The sequence below is a fragment of the Scyliorhinus canicula genome, chromosome 18 (assembly GCF_902713615.1).
Source record: "Scyliorhinus canicula chromosome 18, sScyCan1.1, whole genome shotgun sequence".
Lineage (NCBI taxonomy): Eukaryota > Metazoa > Chordata > Chondrichthyes > Carcharhiniformes > Scyliorhinidae > Scyliorhinus > Scyliorhinus canicula.
The window spans coordinates 29,187,510-29,209,783 of record NC_052163.1 but is presented as its reverse complement, the minus strand read 5'-3'; the positions used below and the strand labels follow the sequence as shown (position 1 = coordinate 29,209,783).

General features: G+C 43.4%; 2 protein-coding genes across 6 annotated transcripts in view; one reads left to right on the top strand and one right to left on the bottom strand.

Moving 5' to 3' along the window:
• Window positions 1-15,667, bottom strand: part of lrrc45 (leucine rich repeat containing 45) — a 101,116-nt gene extending 85,449 nt beyond the window's left edge. Inside the window, exons 1-6 of one of the 3 annotated variants that reach the window (XM_038777159.1) lie at window positions 15,382-15,667; window positions 11,592-11,878; window positions 8,603-8,664; window positions 7,537-7,607; window positions 4,967-5,145; window positions 4,426-4,554 (exon numbers count right to left, since the gene is read on the bottom strand). In XM_038777159.1, coding sequence (XP_038633087.1) covers window positions 4,426-4,554; window positions 4,967-5,145; window positions 7,537-7,607; window positions 8,603-8,664; window positions 11,592-11,826 — 676 coding nt within the window. In that variant the 5' untranslated portion in view covers window positions 11,827-11,878; window positions 15,382-15,667. Of the gene's footprint in view, window positions 1-4,425; window positions 4,555-4,966; window positions 5,146-7,536; window positions 7,608-8,602; window positions 8,665-11,591; window positions 11,879-15,000; window positions 15,143-15,381 lie in introns of those variants that run through there. The other 2 variants (XM_038777157.1, XM_038777158.1) reach the window with 2 other exon arrangements.
• A 179-nt stretch (window positions 15,668-15,846) lies between these two features.
• Window positions 15,847-21,662, top strand: LOC119953436. Of its 3 annotated transcripts, XM_038777725.1 has the most exons (4): window positions 15,847-16,440; window positions 17,308-17,491; window positions 17,653-17,790; window positions 21,320-21,662. In XM_038777725.1, the coding sequence occupies exons 1-4, from the start codon at window positions 16,204-16,206 to the stop codon at window positions 21,430-21,432; spliced, it is 672 nt and encodes a 223-aa protein (XP_038633653.1). In that variant the 5' UTR covers window positions 15,847-16,203; the 3' UTR covers window positions 21,433-21,662. The 3 variants fall into 3 exon arrangements, with proteins under 3 accessions (XP_038633653.1, XP_038633651.1, XP_038633652.1); XM_038777723.1 differs by lacking the exon at window positions 21,320-21,662 and having other exon boundaries at window positions 17,653-19,081; XM_038777724.1 differs by lacking the exon at window positions 21,320-21,662 and having other exon boundaries at window positions 17,326-17,491; window positions 17,653-19,080.
• The last annotated feature ends 612 nt before the right edge of the window (window positions 21,663-22,274 follow it).

Below are 22,274 nucleotides of genomic sequence, written 5' to 3'. Positions count from 1 at the left end.
CGTCTAGGAGCGTAAAGCGATTTATGGTCCGGCTTAGTCGACGACCATGTAAAATTTTTCCCCGGTCTTGACGACCACCACCTGAGCTCTCCAGGGACTATTACTGGCCTCTATGATCCCCTCACTGAGCAGCCATCGGACTTCCGATCCGATAAAGACCCTATCCTGTAGGCTGTATCGCCTGCTGCGAGTAGCTACTGGCTTGCAGACTGGAGTGAGATTGACGAAGAGCAGAGGGGGGGAGATGCGCAGCGTGGTTAGGCTGCAGATAGTGAGTGGGGGCAGGGGCCCGCCGAAGCTGAGGGTGAGGCTCTTGAGGTTGCACTGGAAATCCAGGCCTAATAAGAGTGGCGCGCAGAGGTCGGGCAGGACATAAAGTTTAAATTTAGAATAACTAGCGCCTCGAATTGTGAGCGTAGCAACAGTGCGTCCTTGGATTTGGACTGAGTGGGAGCCCGAAGCGAGGGCGATAGTTTGGCTCACCGAAAAAATAGAAAGCGAACAGCGTCTTACCAGCTCTGGATGTATAAAGCTCTTGGTGCTCCCGGAGTCAAAGAGGCATGGCGTGCTGTACCCATTGATCTGGACCTCCGCCATCGAACTTCGTAGGTTCTTGGGACGGGATTGATCCAGGGTGACTGCGCTGAATTGCGGGTAGTCGGCGGCTTGATCAGCTGTGCTGGAGTGGCCCCGTGATGACTGCCCTCTGAGTTCGTAGTCGTCGAGGTGAGTTTCAGAGTTTGAAGGGGATGGACCCCAAGATGGCCGCCCCCATGAGTCGCACATGGCCAGCCGCATGGAGAAGGATTGCCAAGATGGCTGCCCCCATGAGTCGCACATGGCCGGCCGCATGGAGGAGGATTGCCAAGATGGCCGCCCCCATGAGTCGCACATGTCGGGTGGGGGCGGAGTCGGCATACAGGCTGCAGCATTTCGGGGCCTGCAGGCCTGTGAATTCAGGGAACGAGTGCTTTGAGCCGTGGGCGGGTTAGAGGCTAGGGCTTTCTTCGCCAGACACACTCTGGCATAGTGTCCTTTTCGCCCGCAGCTGCTGCAGGTCACGTTATGGGCCGGGCAGTGCTGCCGCGGGTGCTGGCTTTGGCCACAGAAATGGCAGGCTGAAGCAGCCGAGTAGCTGGCTGGGGCAGCAGAGTAACTGGCTTTGGCAGCGGTAGCTGGGGGACCGTGCGGCACAGGCTTGGGGGAACTGTTGGTCGGGGGTCCACGATGAGGTCGCGGGGTCCGCGGGAAACGAGGTGAGGCTGCGGAAGGAAACTTCCATAGTGGTAGCAGCCCCCACAGTAGTGTCTAAGTCCTGGGCCCCCTTTTCTAGCAGTCTTTGGCGCACATAGTTAGACCTAAGGCCCGCCACGAAAACGTCCCGCACAGCAAGCTCCCTATGTTCAGCCGCGGTAACAGCTTGATAATTACAGTCATTGGAAAGATTGTTCAATTCCCTTACAAACTCAGCTAGCGTTTCTGTAGGCCACTGACGGCGGGTTGTAAACACGTGGCGTGCATAAACCTCGTTAATGGGCCTAACGTACATTTTGTCAAATATCGCCAGCGCTGCGGTGTAAGAACCAGCCGGATTCAGCTCTGTGGATATTCTGTGGCTTACCCTCGCGTGCAGTAGGCTGAGTTTTTGTTCCTCCGTTGTTCCGGTGGTGCTGGCTTCTGCCAGGTAGGCTTTAAAACATCTCAGCCAGTGGGAAAAAATTTCCTTAGCCTCTGCATCCTCTGGGTCGAGTTCTAGGCGTCCGGGCTTGAGGGCTGCTTCCATGATTTCTTCGACTGTTTCCTGAGTATATTAAATTGTTGGAACCAACAGTTCTACGGACACGTGCTTGTAGGATTAGAATAGCGGTTTTAATATACTCACAACAGAGCCAACCTATTAGCCATTGAACTTTCGGTGAACTGGCCGGCTGACCATGTGGCACTGATCTTTTATACAGCAGCTTCCGGGGGAGGAGTCCTGGGCAGAGCCAAGGGAGAAGCCCCGTACAACTCGTGCATTCCCAGAGCTACTCCCCCTGGAGGACAGGTAGTGCAACTGCACTTACAATACAGACACGTGTATATACAAATTATAATCCGGTGTGAATCACATTCACCACATAGCCCAGGTGACAATCCCACTGCATTACTGCCTCCCCAGGGTTTAGATCATTAATATCATAGAATTTAGAGTGCAGAAGGAAGCCGTTCGGCCCATCGAGTCTGCACTGGCTCTTGGAAAGAGCACCCTACTTAAGCCCACACCTCCACCCTATCCCCGCAACCGCACCTAACCGAAGGGCAATTTAGAATGGCCAATCCACCCAACCTGCACATCTTTGGGCTGTGGAAATCGAACATGGGACCCTGGAGCTGTGAATCAACTGTGCTAACCAATGTGCTACTGTGCCACCCCTAATATATATTGGGAAAAGCAAGAATCCCAACTGATCTCAGGGGAGCTCTCGACAAAGTTCCTGTGCGGGCTACGCACGGACGGTGATTCGAACCCGGGTCTTGACAGATGTTTTATTGTTATTTCAGATTTCTAGCATCCATAGTATTTTGCTTTTGTGTTGATGCATTGTCAGTGATGCTTTGCTTTGTCCTCCCTGCCAGCCAGTTCAAGTTGATATATATCATGACTACATATTTATGGGGAGGCTGTGACATATTAGTATTGTCACTGGACCAGTAAACCAGAAACCCAGGGTATTGCTCTGGGGTGTTTGAATCCCACCACTGCAAATGGTGAAATTCAAACCCAATAAAAATGTGGAAGCAAAAGTCTAATGATGACCATGCAACCATTGTTGATTGTCATAAAAACCTATCTGGTTCACTAATGTTCTTTAAGGAAGGAAATTTGGCGTCCTTACCCAGTCTGGCTTGCATGTGGCTCCAGGCCCACAGAAATGTGGCGAACCTCTTAAGTGCCCCCTCAAGAGCAATAAATACTGGCCCACGTCCCATGAATGAATGAAAAAAAAACTTGGACTAAAGTGCACAGGGCACAATTTCAAAAGTTGCAGATGACACAAAACCCGGAGGTGTAGTGAACAGTGAGGAGGATGGTGAAAGGCTGATGGAATGTGGAGAGATATGGCAGATGGAATCTGATGGAGGGAACGTGAAGGGATACATTTTGGTAGTAGAAATCAGGAGATGTAATATAAAAGATCTTTTAAGGTGAAAAGGTAGGTTGGGAAAGTGAAACAACATATGGGGTCCTAAGTTTTATAAGTAGTGGCATAGGATACAAATACAAATAAATGATAACCAATGTTTATAAATCACTGATGCGGCCTCAACTGGAGTGCTGTGTCCAATTTTGGCAATGAACTTTTGGACAGTCTTAGAGATAGTGAAAAGATTTACTAGAATAATTTCTGGGATGAGCAAATTCTGTCAAGAAGCTGGGGATTTCCTTCAGGTTGAGAGATGCTCACAATCATAAGGGAGCAAGACAGAGTAAATAAGAAGAATCTGTTCCATTTGCCAGAAAGGCATAGAACTAGGGAGTACAGATTTACAATGATTGGTAAATGAACCAAGGCCACATTAGGAACAACTTTTTAAAAACATACAGCGTGGTTATGACCTTGAATGCATTGGCTGAAAGGGTGATGGAAACAGATTCAATCGTGGCTTTCAAAAGGGAATTAGACAAGTATCATCGAATCCCTCCAGTGCAGGGGACCATTCGGCCCATTGAGCCTGCACAGACTCTCGGAAAGAGCACTCTATCTTGGCCCATTCCCCTCCCTCACCCCCATAAACCCGCACATTGATCATGGCCAATCCACCTAACCTGCACATTTTTGGACAGTGGGAGGAAACTGGAGCACCCGGAGGAAACGCACATCGACACGGGGAGAACGTGCAAACACCACACAGTCACCCAAGGCCTAAATTGAAGCTGGGTCCTTGGCGCTGTGAGACAGAAATGCTAACCACTGTGCTTGAAGGAAAACAAGCTGCAGGGCTACAAGTAAAGGGCAGAGGAGTGGGACTAGCTGGATTATTCTGGCAGACTTACACTAACATGAACAATATCCTTATCTGAATCCTATGAAGTCCTTCTAAAACAGGGAAAACACCGTCCCTTAAACACAGAAAACATTGGTCTCAATACAAACTTGATAAGATTTTTAAAAAACTAGTTTAATAAAAAAACTATTAGCATAACTATTCCACTCTTTGCAAGTTGAAAATGAACCATCTACATCTCCTGCTGAATTTTAACTAACAGATTAAATGAGAGCATGGAATCTCTAAATGCTTGGCATCCATGGGTGTGCCACTGCATGAAAATAATTTAAGTAACAAAGTACTTGAATGGACACTCATTTTCACTTTTCATTACAGTAATTTGCCACTCTTCTGAGTTAATTTACCTCAGGAATAAAATCTAATTTCACTCACCTACAGCTTTCAAGACATCACTGGGGATGTTATTTCCAGCCAGTTCTAGACGTACCAATATCTTGTTTTGTTGTAATGCACAGAGTAATGCTCGACCACCTAACAGACCAATATTATTCCAGCGAAGATCTACAGAAAAGAAACAAAAACAAATTGCAGAGACTACAATGTGCAGCGACATAATTAAAATCACTGGAAAAACTATTGTAGCTTTTCAAGTTGTTAAATTAATTCATTAATGCCCTCTGCCCTATAAAAATGAATTGACGTTGGATAAAATCTAAACTATGATGTGCTTCGAAAATTAATCAGTTTCCAATCATGGCAAATTAGTTTATTTCTTATAGCAGACATTTTTTTTAAAGTTGCACTTTTTCTAAACCTTAGGAAAAAATGAGACTTTGTAAATGAGAATGAAACGGTTATCTCTTGCAACACACAATAGATATGCAACTGGAATACTAACATTATCTTTAATTTTGATGGAAGGTGCTAAAGTTTTTTTAATGGAGTAATTCTGAAAAGTGTCCCACATACTCACCCAGTTCCTCCAATGTATTATTGTGCTTTAAAGCTAATGCCAGCTCTCCTACACCCTGGTGATTGATTTGGTTATTGCGTAGGTCGAGATGCTCAAGGGATTTGTTGGCTCTTAATCCCTCACAGAATACACAAAATCCTTCTTCCCACATTCCAAGAGCATTCCATTCCAAAATCAAACTAGAGATAAAAAACAATCTACATTAAGGAATTCTTAAACAGTCGCAACTGGGCTTCAAAGCACCTTGCGTCTGTCGCACACCAACAAAACATACCCATATATCTATCTATCCTTTTCCAAGTGTAAATAAAAAATTATGTTATCTCTGTTTAGCTGAAGATGCATGTAACTACATATGCTCCTTTAAACCCGCAAGTTTAAATATATCAGGGAAGAAATTTTATTTTCCAATTCCTCCTTCCAAGAAAAACACTAAAAATAGGTAGTTTTGCACTGTTGGTGGGGCCGCCTTGCGGATGAGATGTGAAACCAAGGCCATACCTTCTTGCCCAGGTGGATGCAAGAGATCATGTGGCATTGTTTTGGAGAGGAGCAGGGTTATACATGGTCTCCGAGCCTATATTTATCCCTCAGTCAACATCACAAAAACAAATTAATTGGTTAATATCACATTGTTGTTGGTGGGAATTTGCGGAGTGTAAATTAACTGCTGTGTTTCCTTCATCAGTCAAGTACCATTACCTGTAAATCCAAAAACCAAACACATCCAAAAACCACACTTTTTTGAACCACATGGTCCTTTAGCACCGGAAGTCTGTGACCGAAGTCGAGTGAATCTCGCTGACCCCACCCAAACTTTTAGTACGGGAGGTCAAGTCGTTCGTCTGCATTTTTGTCCCTGCGAACCTGACAAGCAGAATTGCAACTTATTACAGGTATCCTGTAGCTATTATCTAACAGTAGGTCTTACTTTTCTAGCCATTTTATTTACTTTAGACTGTAGCTGCCCTTGTCTCCGGCCATTGTAATGTAAAAAAGCCTATATATGTGTTATCCAGCCAAATCGGTTTTGTTCCTCTAATTTCAAGACACCAGACGCAGACAGGATTTTTCTTTCACCGGTTTATTCAAGCATGTAGGGAAGTCTGCCTCCACAAGGTGGCACACAGGCTCCCTGAGCGATACATTGCGATAATAATTATACCTTTGCTTATCTTACAAGTAATTTGCATATACCAATCACAAATATATATTTGTTCCGAGGTTGTTGATATCCAATTGCAGCTAATCGTTCTAATTACATAACTTATGTCAGGGTGAATATAGTTAACCAGTTACAGTCTCTAAACACTTGCCCAAGTATAGTATTCAGTTACCAATGACGCATACCTACATGGTTACACCATCCAAACATCCCCACCTGCAGATCGGCTGTTATGGCTATCTCTTTGTGGCTTATCATAGTTCTCATTCTCTTGTTGCATTTTCATGCAGCCCACCTGGAATTGTGGGAACTTCACAGAAACAACTTTACAGCAGTTCCCTATCGGAATTTTACTGTATTTAATCCACAGGGGAACTCTATTGCATTTAATGATTTTAACCCCTTCAATGTGCATCTGAAAACCAAGTTATCCGAAACGCAATCGGCCCTAAGGATTCTGGATAAACGATATGCGACCTGTATTACATCAGTAACTTCACTTCAAAAAGTACTTAATTGGCTGTAAAGTGCTACGAGATGCCTGGCTGCTCTGAAAACCACCTAGTAATTGCAAATCTGTCCTTTCTTTACATTCAGAGGTTAATTTATTGCTGTTATTGAGGGAAGCTAGTTCAAAAATATTTTTGAAAAAAGTTACCCTGTCAGTTGTAATTTCTTAACTTTGATACTTAGGACCAATTATATTCAAACATGACTACAATTTAACAGGCGACTTGAAACACGGCCCATGTAAAGAGATATTCCAAAACTGATAGCATCATGTACTCATTTTCTTAACATAATGACAACATGCTAACTACTAACATTGGGTGCACAGAAGATTATTAAATGCAGAATGAAAGTTACACTGAAGAGTTAGTGTTTGCAATATAATTAATGCATGTTTATCAAATAATTGGTAGTATTTTATTAGCAGAAATAAAGGATTAAGGTGTATAGAGGATGCAAACAAGAAGCTGTAGAATAGAAACAAAATCAAAGTTAAACCCCTGACACAAGTAATTTAGATCAGTTTGGTGAAAAAATATTTTTAGAAACAAGCTACATAGTTAAGGTTCTGGTTATAATCACAATACACTTTTTTGCTTTAGTTCAGTGAATTCTGATTAGCAAAAGGTTTGAAAAATATAAATGTTGCTGACACAATGAAAAGGAAAATCTGATCCAAGTGCTTCCCAACTTGCATGTTATGAAATACATCCACCGCATTGCCAGGTGAAATAACTTGCACTGTACTTGTACTGGGGGAGTGAAAGGCTTCATAAAAAATGTATTGGTCTTGCCAAAAGAAAATGCAATTTCTGTTTGCACTCTCTATGTTCTTGTGTGAAAGATAATTTGAAAGTCACCTGCTTAGCTACTGATCTGAAGGAGCCATTCCTACCTCTTGAGAGATTTGTTGTGCCGCAGTAGTTTCCCCAGTGTTTCAGCTCCAGCTGCTCGCAGGTTATTACCCTTACACACAAAATAATTCAGTTAGGAACTTAAATGTGTACTGGGCAACAATATTACGATTATATAGATCAAATATAATTGTTATAGTATACAGACATATTAGGCAGTGTTACAGAAGTGAAGGTTAAGACTGCATGTACCATTAAAGAAGCATCAGTGGTTTCTCAAAACTCATACTGTGGAATAGCTAATTTATATTGCTACAATAACACACCAAATCTTGTTTTCCTCACTATACGGTTAAACATATTTTCAAACGCTCATCATGGATCAGAATAAAGTACACATTACAAATAAAAATTGAAAGAGCAGAGGTGACAAGCTTAGAATTTTTGAGGAATTTCATCCGAGATGGGCTTCGAGTCAGTAAATAAACTGCTTTTTGATTGTTTTTTGGCTCAAATTTCCAATCAGTAAAGTATAATGCACTGTGCAGAGATTTGCATATGCTAGATTCAGCAAAATCCGTTGTTCGTTGTGATATTTAAAATATGAGTTCAACGAGAATAATACAGCAAATACTGTTAACATGGTTGTAAATGAATTTACAGCATGGAAAATTGCATGAAGAAAAACAATGAAAATTGAAAAAAGGGCATCTTTTCTATCATGGATTTGGAAAGATTTGTCTTATTGTTGAGGAATAATTTGCAAATAGGCAAAACGTAGAGAAATACTGAAGTTTTCCCCAAAGTCTTTTTATAACTCACTGAAATAGAATAGCTACCCCTACTCTATTCTTCCCCATCACATGCCATTAAGTTGTACACCTCAAATTTGTATACCACATTAAATACTTTTTATGTGGTATAAAAGGAATATGAATAAACTGAATACTGAAATGATCTTGCTGATAATCTTCACAGTGCGTTACTCAACAGTTTCCATTGTGAGAATTAAAAAAGACCATTCATCCTCTGCCCCAAAGCTTGTTGCTACATTTTACTTTCTATTATCTTATCACATCTCCAGAGTCAATAGCCATTCACACTCACCTTCATGTCTAACATTTGGATTGTGGTGTTTGCACATAGCCCATACAACAGCAGTTTGGCACCTAAGAAAATAAAAAGCATTGAGACAGTTATTAGAGATCTACAAAGGGAAAGCATTCCACAATCTTTTTGATTACAAAACTATTCACTCATTATTCCCATTTACTGCATTAAATAGAAACAATAAGCAAAATTATGAAAATTGTATATGTTCCAGTTCTCCCGTTGCCCATGACCAGCCATGTACCTTCTGCAGCCAAGCGGGCAGGTAAGTTACTCAGAGAGCAAAGCCGCTGGCTACATACCGTATGGGCTATGTATGGATGCCTTAAGAGTCAAAATGCTCTTCTAATTTCCTTTCAATATGAGGTATTCATTTTCCATTGGGGATGTCACTATAGCAGCACTGTTATACCAAGGTCCCCCTCTAAGGAAAAGACCTATTCTAGCCCACCAAGCCACATACTTCTGTAAATTTAAAAGTAGAAAGTACAAAAACAGAATCAAATGAAGCTCACCAATACACAAACATAAAAAAGCTAAATTTAAAAAACAAAATTAACATTGATCCCAACACATTACAAATGGTGCTGGTATGGAGTGTTGTGGGCCAAATTTGAATTGTTTTATTTTCCCAACTTTATTGCTTAATAACCCATATTCTATTCGCACAACATCATTCTCTCTCTCAAAGTACCATGCCCTAAGAGGGTATTGGCAACCCGAGATCTCCATGTTAATCTTGTGTTGGAGGGGTGGACCATCTTTGTTGGTGGTGCATTCATCCAGTTTGCGAGGCTCTTTAGAAAGATGGTTCTTTGTCTACTTCGATCTTTTTTACATTGATCTTTCTCATCAAGAAAAGACTTTCTAAATCATGATTTCTTATTGCATGCACGAGAAATTCCACCACTCTCTTCCTGATCTTGGTCAGAGCAGAATTCTTTTGGTTTCAGATTTTACCAGCACCTGTGCACTCGTAGTGTGACCTGCCCAAGATATCTTTATTATTCACCTCAAAAGCCACAGGCTCTCCGGTCTTAATTCTTCTCTGCATTGCTTCACTGATCATTCAACACACTTCATTATGTCAAAATCAGTGTGATGTAACATTCCAGGATTTTCAGCTTTGCTTCATGGCTAAGTTTGAGTCGATTGTAATCTTTTTCACTTTTTGAACTGCATCTTTGGTCATTCTAATTGTTCATCTTATTTCTTGGTTGCACTTTCTGTCCGATCTTAACATACTTCTGAGGTAACAAAATGTGTCCCCTGGATAACCTTTTAATTCTTTTTTTAAAAAAAAGAGTACCCAATTCATTTTTAGAGTACCCAATTCACTTTTTCCAATTATGGGGCAATTTTAGCATTGCCGATGCACCTACCCTGCACGTCTTTAGGTTGTGGGGGTGAAACCCACGCAAACATGGGGAGAAAGTGCAAACTCCACACGGACAGTGACCTCGAGCCGGGATCGAACCTGGAACCTCGGCGCCGTGAGGCAGCAGTGCTAACCACTGCGCCAATGTGCTGCCCGATCTTTTAATTCTTTATTGTGATCTTACATTTTGGTATGGTTTTATTTTTGGACACTACTAGACATTTTGTTTTCCTACAATTTATGCTCAGCCCTTTCTTGTCACTTTCACCCACTGTTCCACTTTATCCAAAATATTTTTCAGTTTTTGATTCAGAGTCAACAATAAGAATTTTTCTTCAGAGTCGACAATAAGAATTATGTTATCAGTAAGTTTAAAAAATATTTGTATTAAAATATTTTTCATTTGTAACAAACATAATATCAATGCAGTATCAACATGGGGCTGGTTTAGCTCACTGAGCTAAATCGCTGGCTTTTAAAGCAGGCCAGCAGCACGGTTCGATTCCCGTACCAGCCTCCCCCGGACAGGCGTCGCAATGTGGCGACTAGGGGCTTTTCACAGTAACTTCATTGAAGCCTACTCGTGACAATAAGCGATTTTCATTTCATTTCACATAGAAAACGGATGTTACATAAATGCAATATTAGAATAGCACAACCAACCAAATAAATCCCACCCAAGAAAGAAACAAAACCCCCACCCCCCAACAGCTGATGGTGATTAATGCTTTAAAGTAGGAAATGAATGGCTGCTACTTCAGGTAGAACCCCTTGACCGACCCCCTCACAGTGTACTTGACCTTCTCCAGATGTAAAAATTCCATGAGGTCACCCAACCACAGTGAGGCACTGGGCAGAGTAGACGGTCTCGTTCACAACAGAACTTAACTCTGGGCTATTAACAAGACGAAGGTAAGAACATCTGCCTTCACCCCCGTCTGCAATCTCGGTGGGTCCTTTCCCGAGAATATGGATGCCAAAGGACAAGATTCCAGATTAGTATCAAGAATCGCTGAAGAAGGCGACCCAAAAGTTTATCATCCTTGCAACCTCAGTATTGTCAATGTCACCATTAATTTTCACCGACCTTCATCTAAATGCAGCTACAAAGAATTACAAGTTGGCAACACTAGTTTGTCAGTGTCCTCGTCAATCCTTTTCTTTCAATGAACAGCATGCAAAGTAAAAGAAAGGCCTTACAATTTCATTATTTTTGGAGAGTCTTGCTGTGTACATTTTTGTCTTTAAGCAGTGACCTCACTTTCAAAAAAGAATTGTGTGAAGTACTGAGATGTTGCTCACTAATGTGATAGGAGCAAGCCTTGCTTTTCTAATAACTGCTGCATGTGATAAGTAATATAAGTACACAGAAATAACAAGGCCATTAGTCGCTAAATTACATGAAAATCACAGAACAGTACATAGCCAACTGAAATATTTCTTAATACAAATCACCTTGACTTTAAGTGATTTAGCGTGAATGGACTGAACATAGGAAGGAAGGAATGCATCTTGATAGTTTAATATTTCTGTATTAGAACACACATTAAATTTTGTCACAGGTCTTTGTCCATCCCTGATGAGATTATTAATGGATCATTATCATACCTTCTTCATTTAGCATGCAGTCACAAAGCGTTAACTCTGTGAATACTATGTCATTCATTAAAACTTTTCCCAGGATAGCACACGTGTCAACAGGAAGAGACTGTGTGGAGAGATCCAACCTTTTCCTCAAGTTTCCATCACAACCATCACGCAATTGATTCAGAATACATTCCTGTGGTTCGACACAAGCTTCTTTACAAAGGCAAAGGTAAGTTCTCTTGAAATCATCCATCATTGAAATATCTGTCAGAGTCGAACTCACTCCGATTATTCAACGTAACATTTTTCTGTGAAAAAGAGCATAAGAGCAAACATAACCAGCTAAGTAGTCTGACTTTGATATAATTATTTTTCCCTACTTCAAAACCTTGTGCCTGCCCATGAAGGAAGATAGAAATTAAACATAGTTCTCACATTAGAAACGAGAATCAAAAATGCAACATGTCTCGGCAAGACAACATTCACGTGCACAGCCTCCTTGACAACAGTAGAAGAATGCAAAAAGATGCAAATCTGCACTGCCTTCATTATGTAAATTTAATTGCACATTTATAGTTTGAGTGCTGTGCCACATCTATATTGCGCAGCAGATTTTAAACTGCACATACACAATTAGCAGAGTTTCAGTTCTGACCACTGGGCTTTCCTCGATGGCTGAGGAAGGTCCACAGAACCTGGCAAATTTGCAAATACAATTGCTGGCCTGCATAGATGGAATAAACATTTGGCAACTTGCATTCATTTACCACATTTAGCAGGAAATCGTTCCACGGTGATTACAAAAAAAATTCCTGACTAGCAGTATTGACGGATATTGACCATCGCAGCACAGTGGCACGGTAGTTAGAACTGCCGCATCACAGCGCCAGGGACCCAGGTTCGATTCCGGCCTTGGGTGTGATCTGTGTGGAGTTTGCATGTTTTCCCCCCGTGTCTGCATGGGTTTCTTCTGGGAGCTCTGGTTTCTTCCCACAGTCCAACGATGTGCAGGTTAGGTGGATTGGTCACGATCAATGTGCGAGGTTACAGGCATAAGGCAGGGAGTGGGCCTAGGTAGAGTGCTCTTTCAGAGGATTGGTGCAGGCTCAATGGGCCGAATGACCTCCTTCTGCACTGTAGGCATTCTAATAATAGTCGTTATTAGTGTCACTAGTAGGCTTACATTAACACTGCAATGAAGTTACTGTGAAAATCCCCTAGTCGCCACACTCCAGCGCCTGTTCGGGTACACTGAGGCAGAATTCAGAATGTCCAATTCACCAACAAGCATATCTTTTGGGACTTGTGGGAGGAAACTGGAGCACCCGGAGGAAACGCACGCAGACAACGTGCAGACTCCGCACAGACAGTGACCCAAGCCAGGAATCGAACCCGGGTCCCTCGGGCTGTGAAGTAGCAGTGCTAACCACTCTGCTGCCCAACAGGAAAAGCTTTGTAAAAGAGGTGAGTTTTCTGCAGGCTTTCAAAATAGAAGGAAATGGAAGATATGGGAGTGAATTTCAGAGTATGGCAAATAATTGACTAATGGTTAAACCATGCTTGTGCCAGAGACTACCAGAAATAAATAACAATTCACAGAAAACAACTTCTTCAGGTGGATCAAAGCTCTTCCAAGAGTAATAAAGTTGTAATGTTTCAGTCAAAATTAGTTACCAACCAACTGTGCCGTAGGTCAAACTTAGCAGTGCTTTTCACTTTTTTACAGCAGAATGAAGGGCACGTGATCTTAGTTTATGGCAAACTTGCTTATATATAAATTCTACTCGGGGTATATTTTAAAAAAATATAATTAAAACAAAAATGTACCACCCACCACAACCGAGTGGGGTAATGCAGCACATTACAGAAAAAGGTGGTAGGGGACAAATTGATTTCCACACATTTCTCATGCATTGATTTGAAATCCTGATCCCTCATAACCAATTGGTTGAACACTATATGAGTGAAATTGAACTCAAGTCAGCAGGTCGTTAATTGCACACCATTCCACCCACCTTTTGGATAGAGTCAGATTAGTGGAGAACATAAATTATTTGCGCCAGTATCAGGGAATGGTGCATAATACGATAGCAGATGCAAATTTACAAAGACATATTCTTTATCTCTCCCCAATGCCAATAACTAAATTGCCTTTTATTCATGAATGCAACCAAAATGCTAATCGTTAACTTTCATATTATCTTGGTAAACATGCCATACCCCACAATAACATTACCCTAGAATAACATTTCCCTCCAAAGTGATACACACATTCCACACTATGCTGTAGAAAATTTAATTTGATCACATTCTGGGTTACCTCTTTTGTGTATTACACATGCACTATACTAACTCATATTGTCATGACATCCTGGGCGAGTGCACAGTTAATTCCAGCCCACCTGACCCCAAGTCGCAACACAGGTGAAAGATTTTATTTGAAATACCCGAGGTCCTTCGTTGAGCCCAATAAACTGTAGTCACCAGGACTGTAAATTTAACACAAGTAACTTTTTATTATGTACAGTATAATTAAACAGACAGGAAATGTAACTGACTTATCTACTACCCTTGCCAGATGCCCTTTTCCTATCTAGCCCAATCTTTATATACACACACAACACTGAGGGGAAAAGGAAAGAAAATATTAATAAAAATAAACGGACAAGGCTCTTTGATGCACTGGGATGGCTTCTAGTTAGACTTTCTAAAGTTCAATTTTTTGTTTTGATACTTATTCCTTCTAGACTGGAGATGGTTTTCTCCGGCAAAATTGTCTACCTTCTCGGCAGAATCAGCATCATTCTGGGTTCCCAGCAAAGAATGTACCAGGCACTCATTGCTTTCAGAACAATAGAGCAGTTCCTTAATTTCAGCAAGCCGGACAGAGGGCGAGCGTTCCTTTCACTTCCAAGGACTAAACACTTTTGCTCAGTTCTGTTAGAAAGCACCATGCAGGAACCAATCACTGACCATCATCAGGCAGAACACTGTCCCTGGCAAATCCACCAGTTGGCAATTAACCAATTGATCCAATTCCCTTGAAACCTGGTTTTAAGATCCACCCAGTGCTGAGGAATCTGGCTTCTCCTCTCCTGGCTTCTCCTCTCCACAACCAAAACTTGGGAACAGTGTCCTGACAAGCAGTCTGTTTCGACTTTGAGTCTGCTGCTTAAAGGCACAATGCTTATGGGTCCAAACTAACAAAATAACATAAAAGAAATGAGAACAAAGGAAGTAAACAGGAAGGACTCTTAGAATATTACAAGGTAAACGCCAGGGGACAGAATGGGTTGTTATGTCAGTTGCACAGGGAGCTGGTTAAAGCGGCTATGCCGGCGCCAAAAATGTTCAAAACGTAACGAAATAGATAGACACCCAAATAACTTTTAGAAGGTTAACAGGAAGAAAAAGGGGAAAAGCAAAGTACCGCGGATGCTGGAAATTTGACATAAAAACGAAGCGCTGGGACCACTACAACAGCTCAGGCAACATCTGTGTGCAGAGTGCGGCCGGCGACCTTTCATCTGAACAGAGAAAATGGAAGAACTGTGCACAGGAAACGACCGAAACCCTCTCAAGTACTTGACAGAAAGCCGACATGTCAGAAGCAGCTGAAACACCAACTGGCTAACTGGCAACTGGTGGCTTGGCCCAAGTGACAACATTAGCTGCACCACCTGACGGCTGAAACCGCACATGAGCCGAAGAATCATCCGCGAGTCTAACAACGCCACAATCGGAGTGACGGCAGAGGTAGGTGATCAAGGCTGACTTGCCTCTCGAGAGAGCCCCATCATTTCAGATTTACCTTGAAATTCAAACAGCCAGGATGCAGAAAGCAAAAGGCGGTGATGAAGCTGGAGGAAGCCGTCCCCGGCTGGGCAGAGTCTGGATTGCCGGGGGACAGGGTCACTCTTGTCCATTGGCCTCACTGTTACCGGGCACTGACTCGCGGCCTACCCAGTTGCTGTAGGGGCGGGGGGGGACTGAGGAAACTAGCCCGCCGTCTCTGCAGCTGACATGGGCAAAGCGAGCGTTTGTGATCGCGGTGAAGGATATTTGCTCGTGCGAACTTTCACCCCGCCACTCTCCCTCGTATCCACGCAGCGGCGCGACCCGACCAATCCGGAGCGGGTGGCATCGCTGGTCATGCTGGGGGTTGTAGTCTTCCCTCGTCCTGAGTTGCGGCCGCGCGCCGGTTGGACTACACTGACCGGCACGCACCGCAGGTCGGGCTGGGGGCGGGGGTTATAACCTAAAAGCTGAGCCGCGAGCGCCATCCTGCAGCGCGAGCAACTGCAGTCGGTGCGGGCGGCTGCAGAAAGCCGCTCGCTGACACATCTCCTAAACGTCAGAAAGGATGAAACAAGGACGGGAAACTGAAACGAAGTTATGAGAAAAGCACCAATATGGTTGTCTGTACATGGGGATGAAAGCGCACAAGCCCTTCAAACATGCAGATTGGCAGCACCGACAATTATTGTCCCGTCAGCCATGAGCTGTTTGTTTAATACCTTTTTCCCCTCCTCCCTCCTTATTCCTTCAATAGTCACTTTAAACCCCCTTCTCTTGTTAAAACGCAAAAAACTTTTATTTCTCTCTCTCTCCGCCCCCCCATCAGCTCTCCAACATGGCAGACAGGAGGATCCGCAAGGCTCGCTTCAGCAGCCGGGACCTGTGTGTCCTGGTGGACGCGGTGATGGAGAGGCGGGAGGAGATCTTCGGGAGGGGTGGCGACCCCCCCGACACGCAGAGGAGGAGGGATGCCTGGCGGTACGTGACGGGCCGAGTCAACGCGGTTTCCGGGACCCGCAGGACCTGGGAGGAAGTCCGCAAGAAGGTCCACGACTTGAAGAAAAGCACCAAGGTAATGAAATGGTGCGAAAGCCCCCCCCCCACCCCCCACAACAGGGAGCCAGGGATGCGTGTGCCACCCGGGGAAAGATTTATTCCCCAACAGTTGGAAATCCCAAAAACAGAAGCTGCACCGGATCAGCGAAGTATTGAACAAGCGAAAGAGAAAATGCTGGAAAATGTCAGCAGGTCTGGCAGCATCTGTAGGGAGAGAAAAGGGCTAACGTTTAGAAACCGATGACTCTTTGTCAAAGCTCTTTTCTCTCCCTACAGATGCTGCCCGACGTGCTGAGATTTTCCAGCATTTTCTCTTTCGTTTCAGATTCCAGCATCCGCAGTAATTTGCTTTTATCCAGTATTGAACAAGAGTGGGTGCGCACTCCAGCTTCATGCTGCATAAGATGCTGTAGTTGGTTAGCACTGTGGCTTCACAGTGCCAGGGTCCTGGGTTCGATTCCCGGCCTGAGTTACTGTCTGTGTGGAGTTTGCACGTTCTCCCCATGTCTGCATAGGGTTTCCTCCCACTAGTCCTGAAAGACGTGCTGTTAGGTAATTTGGACATTCTGAATTCTCCCTCAGTGTACCCGAACAGGTGCCGGAATGTGGCGACTAGGGACTTTTCACAGTAGCTTCATTGCAATGTAAGCCTACTTGCGACAATAAAAATGATTATATAGTTCGTCTGGCAGCATCTGGAGAAGAGTCACATTGCACTCAACGTTAACTGTTTTCCCTCTTCACCGATGCCACCAGACCCTGCAGAGTTCTGTTTTTTTTTGGCCAGCATTTTCTGTTTTTGCTTCAGATTTCCTGCATCCGCGATGTTCTGCTTTTATTTGACATTACTGTGGTTTATTGGCTCAGATTATTATTGCCTTAGGTCTGTACTCTTTTAAAGGAAAAACTCGCTTATAATAGAAGATCATGGCAGGCGGCGGGCGGTGGTGGTCCTCCAGATGTCAAAACGTTGACGGAATTTGAAAATGATATGATAGTTGTGTTCGGAAAGGAAAGTCTCGAAGGCCTTCGGCCTGTGGATATAGGTACCATGCCAAGACCCATTTGTAAGTAATATTTTATTCAGGTGCGCTGATTTGCACAGGAAATGTTAAACGAGTATGTCCATCCACTACATAAACAGGCTATTTTGTTTAAATGACAGTGCAGCACAACCAAAATGGATTTTGGTTTACTCTTAATGTACTATTCTTTTCCCTCTTCAAAGCACAAAGAGAACACTGTGGACAGCATGTAGTATCAGAAGAGCAACATGCACCCGAATACCAGTTGTCATCGATCCCACTCGACAACACAGATATGCCTCTAATTAGAGGTATAAAGGATGAGAATCAGGAAACACCAAGTGAGTCACTGAGCACTAGTGAAGAATGGGAGGAAGTGGTGGTGGGTGCTGAGGGGACAACTGTTGAAGCATGGAGACCCAGCATGGTAGGGGCCCTTACTCAGCTGGATGCAGTTACAGATCTTAATGGGCCAGCTTTCAAACGGAGACTGTTAGAACATGGAGTTCGTGTTGAGCAGTCACTAGCCTTCATGCACACCACTTTGGAAGATGGTATGGTTAGGTTGGATCAGCGGTTATCATCATTGCAGTCAGCCATTGAGCAGATAGCAACCCCAGTGACAGCTGCAGTAGAAACATCACTTATGCAAGCTATCGGCACAGCAGGAGCTTCTCTTATGAATGCCCACAGTGTTGCTATGGACGCATTGGGGTCAAAACTTAAAGAAGCAGTCGTGGCTGGCTTTGATTCACTAGGAGAACAGTTACATGGAACCATGACAGAGGGATTTAAAAATCTTATTGCAGCACAATATTCTACACTTGCACAGATGATTGCGTATTGTGAGGAGATGCCCTCCACAAGTGGCCTGAATGAAGTTCAGGCAGTTGACATTCATGTCAGTACCAACTCTGTGCCACCACATATCTCTGCACAAGTAAGTGGGGGCGGTAATAATTTAACAAAAACAGAAAGGATGCCCTATTATGATTCTTTAACGTAAAACAGTTTACTATACTAGTACGTTTTAAAAATAGCATTACTGTTTCCTCAGCTGTCATTCTATTTTAGGGGTTCTCTTTGAGAAATGTGTTGTTTCCAATCTAATTATGAACATATGAAATACGAACAGGAGTAAAGAAATACGAACAGTAGAGTATTTAGTCCTGGGGCCCTGTTCCACCATCATGGATGAGCTGATTGTGGCCGTAGCTCCATGTTCCTGCCTGCCCTCGTAATCTTTGACTCCCAACTGACTCAGCCTTGAATATATTCAATGTCCAGCCTCCACTACTTGATGGGAAAGAGAATTCCAAACACTAACAAAACCTCAAGAAATTCCACCTCATCTCGGTCTTAAAATGGGAGAGCTCTTATTCAAATTTGTCCCCCAGTTTTAGATTCTCCCATGAGAGGAAACATCCTCTTAGTATCTACCCTGTAAAGCCCCTTCAGAATCATGTCAAGCCCCCTCAGACTCCTATGTTCCAATAAGATCACTTTTCATTCCATTAAATTTGTGAATCTCAGCCCAATCTACTCGACCTTTTTAAAAAAATATATATTTTTATTCTCCATTTTCACATTTTCCGTCAAAATTTACACCCCCCCCCCCCCCCCAAAACAAGCAGTAAACGGTAACAAATACAAAGTAAATACCCTTAACATCAACAACAATCCCATCCTCCCACCACCCCAACCAACGGCCCACCTGTCAATATATGCATCAAATAAAACAAACCCTTCCACGGTGGGAAAAAAAAGCAAAGGAGAAAAAGGAGTCCGGAATTGCCCATGGTCACCTTTAACATATAGAATCCCCCCCCACCCCCGACACTCAATGCCATCCAACCTCCGAAAGAGTACCGTAAATTACACCCAAGAGTTGTAACCCCCACCCCCCAACTCCTCCCCTCCACTTCCTCTTGTAAAACTCCTTCCCCCCAACTTTCCACCCCGGCTAGACTCATCGGACCCTGTTCTGCCAGGCTCCGATGGCCGCAGGCCCTCACCCCCGTTCACTGGCCGGCTTAAACCGGCCAGCATGGAGGCCCCCGCCCGGGTCTCTTTCCCCCTTGCCCGGCCCCAGGAAAACCCAAAAGTCTCCTTTAGCACACAAACCCCGCATACACACCCGCACCCCAAAGAACCCTCATTACGACTGAAAAGTCCTAATTCTTCCCTTGTCCAAATATATACAACATTGGCTCCTATAGCCCATACAGCAGCACGCAGTGAAACAAAAAACAAAAAATGCAGTTATGAGGCTGCATCAGTACATGACCATTTCTCAATTCTGCCACAGTCCTGCCTTCGCAAACTCCTCCACTGCTTCCGCCGTCCCAACAGTCCTTGAACTTGTAGGTCACCCTCAGCTTCGCTGGATATACAATACCGCACTGAACCATGTTAATGTACAGTGCCCTCTTCACCCAGTTGAAGGCAGCCTGCCTCCTCGCCAGCTCCACCGTAAAGTCCACCCGCTTCTGCTTAGCCCAGCACAAGACCTTCTCCTTTACACTGTACCTATGGAAGCACAGAGTCACTACTCTTGGCGGCTCACTCGCCTTTGGTACAGGCCTCCACGACCGATGAGCCCGACCCAGTTCATATCGGGAGGGATCCTCCCCCTCCCCCAATAGTTTTGCCAACATTGTGGCAAAATACTCAGTCGGCCTCGGTCCTTCCACTCCTTTGGGCAGCCCCACAATCCTCAAATTCTGTCGCGTGGATCTGTTTTCCAAGTCTTACATTTTGCCTTGCAGATCCTTGTTGATCTCTATCACCTTCTGCATCTCTTACCCCATCGAGGTAAGTTGTTCACTGCTGCAATAATGTCTTTTCCACTTCATTCAGCGCCTCACCTTTCTCCCGCACCTCCGCCACTGCGCTCGCCACCGCCGTCCTCACCTGGGTAATCGCCTCCTCCACCAGCACTTTCAAAAGCACCCCCATCTCCTTCCTCATTGCCTCCACGTGTTTTGTGAACAGCCTTTCGAATTCCACGGCCATCACTGTAGTTATTTCTTCAGCCATAAGCAATGCGGCCTCCCCAGTGCTCCAGCCTCCATTTTCTTTACAGACCCCGTGGTGACCTTTCCACTCCCCGAGGACTTTCAGCTGCTTTTTTCATGGCTGTTTTTTTACTGATCCTCGACATTTCCCTTCCCTGTGCTTTCTCCCGACTTTTACTGCCTTCGCTCCCCTGAGGACCGGGTGTTAACCCCCACCATGCCGTTCCCGAACGGGAGCCCTCCAACGAGCGGCTGCCTCCCGCCTGCTGTCACTGGAAGTCCCTACTCAACCTTTTTTCATAAGACAGCCCCTTCATCCCAGGAATCAGCCCAGTGAACCTTCTTTTAACTGCTTCCCTTGAGTATGGTCTTCCTTGAGTGAGGAGATCAAAACTGCACACAGTGCTCCAGGTGTGGTGTCATCGATGCCCTGTACAGTTGTAGCAGAACGTCCCTACATTTATACTTTATCCCCCTTGCAATAAAGGCCAACATTCCGTTGGCATTCCTAATTACTTGCTGTACCTGCATGCTGACATTGTGTTTCAAGTATACCCAAAAATAAACACCATTGTACATTTAAAAGATGTCCCAGTAAATGGTAATGTAGTTGTGTGATATAATATCGATGTTAAGGTTGTACTTAAAAGTATTCATACTTTTCAGGCTGGAGATAAGTTAACACTTGGAAATAGCATCCACAAACTTGTGTATCTATCATTTAACTCCGGACAATGTATATTAAATTCAGCATTAGCATTCTAAAGTTTTTTTGTAACATTCTATTGCAGTAATCTAGTTAAATTTGTGCCATTGTGAGTTTTTGGCTAGCATTAATACTGTTCTATTTCAGGCAATCATTTGCGCTCAGATGCAAATACAATCTCATCATTGTTGACTCTTCAGTATATGTTGAAAAATGCATCAGAACGAAAATATAGCTTGAAAATTCAGAGACCCTGCTAAAACTTGAAAAAAAAGACATGTCTAGAGTTAGTGCTGGGAAAGTATTTAATAAGTTGGTTTTAAGAAATTAAAAGGACTATTTTTAAAATGTTGCAGGAACAGATCTTTTCTTAAATCTCTCATGATTTGCTCCAAGAACGCATGTTTGATTTGTAGTATTATTATCTAATAATGTATGAGTGGAATTTTATAAATAAATATTGCAGTTATTTGTAACTGTAAAATATTTGTCCTGTTTGATATTCTTCCTTTTTGAGGAGTCTGAAGATGAGAACACACATAGTTCAACGTGTATTTTACCACATTAAGGATAATTTTTAATCCAGTGTTACATCATCTCTGCAAAGGAAGAATATTTAAAAACGTTACAGATCATGTTACCATTCATAGTGACAGGAGTAAACCTGCTGAATGACAAAATATTGTAGGTTTTTTTAATAAACATATAAACAACACAAACATTCTCCAGAAATAATTCAGGTTATGTATTTTCTTCCAGGGACTGTGTAATTCAATATTGTCTGTAGCTTAAGCAGGCAGCTCAGCCAACAATGAAGTTAAATTCAATTGAATGAACTTTACTTAAACCAGTTGGCCAAGTCAGCTGTGTACCAGATTTACTGCTGACATGCAAGAGGATGAAAATGGGGGCCATGTAGCATAAGAGGCAAGGACAGCAGGTAGTTCAGACAAAATTTCTCTTATTAACTCTTATTTCTCTCACCACAGATACTGCCAGCCCTGCCATTTCCAGCAATTTCGTTTTTCTTTTGAGTATATTCATGCACGTTTTGAGAATGGTGCAGAAAAAAAATAATCAGAAAGAGATATGCCGATACTAA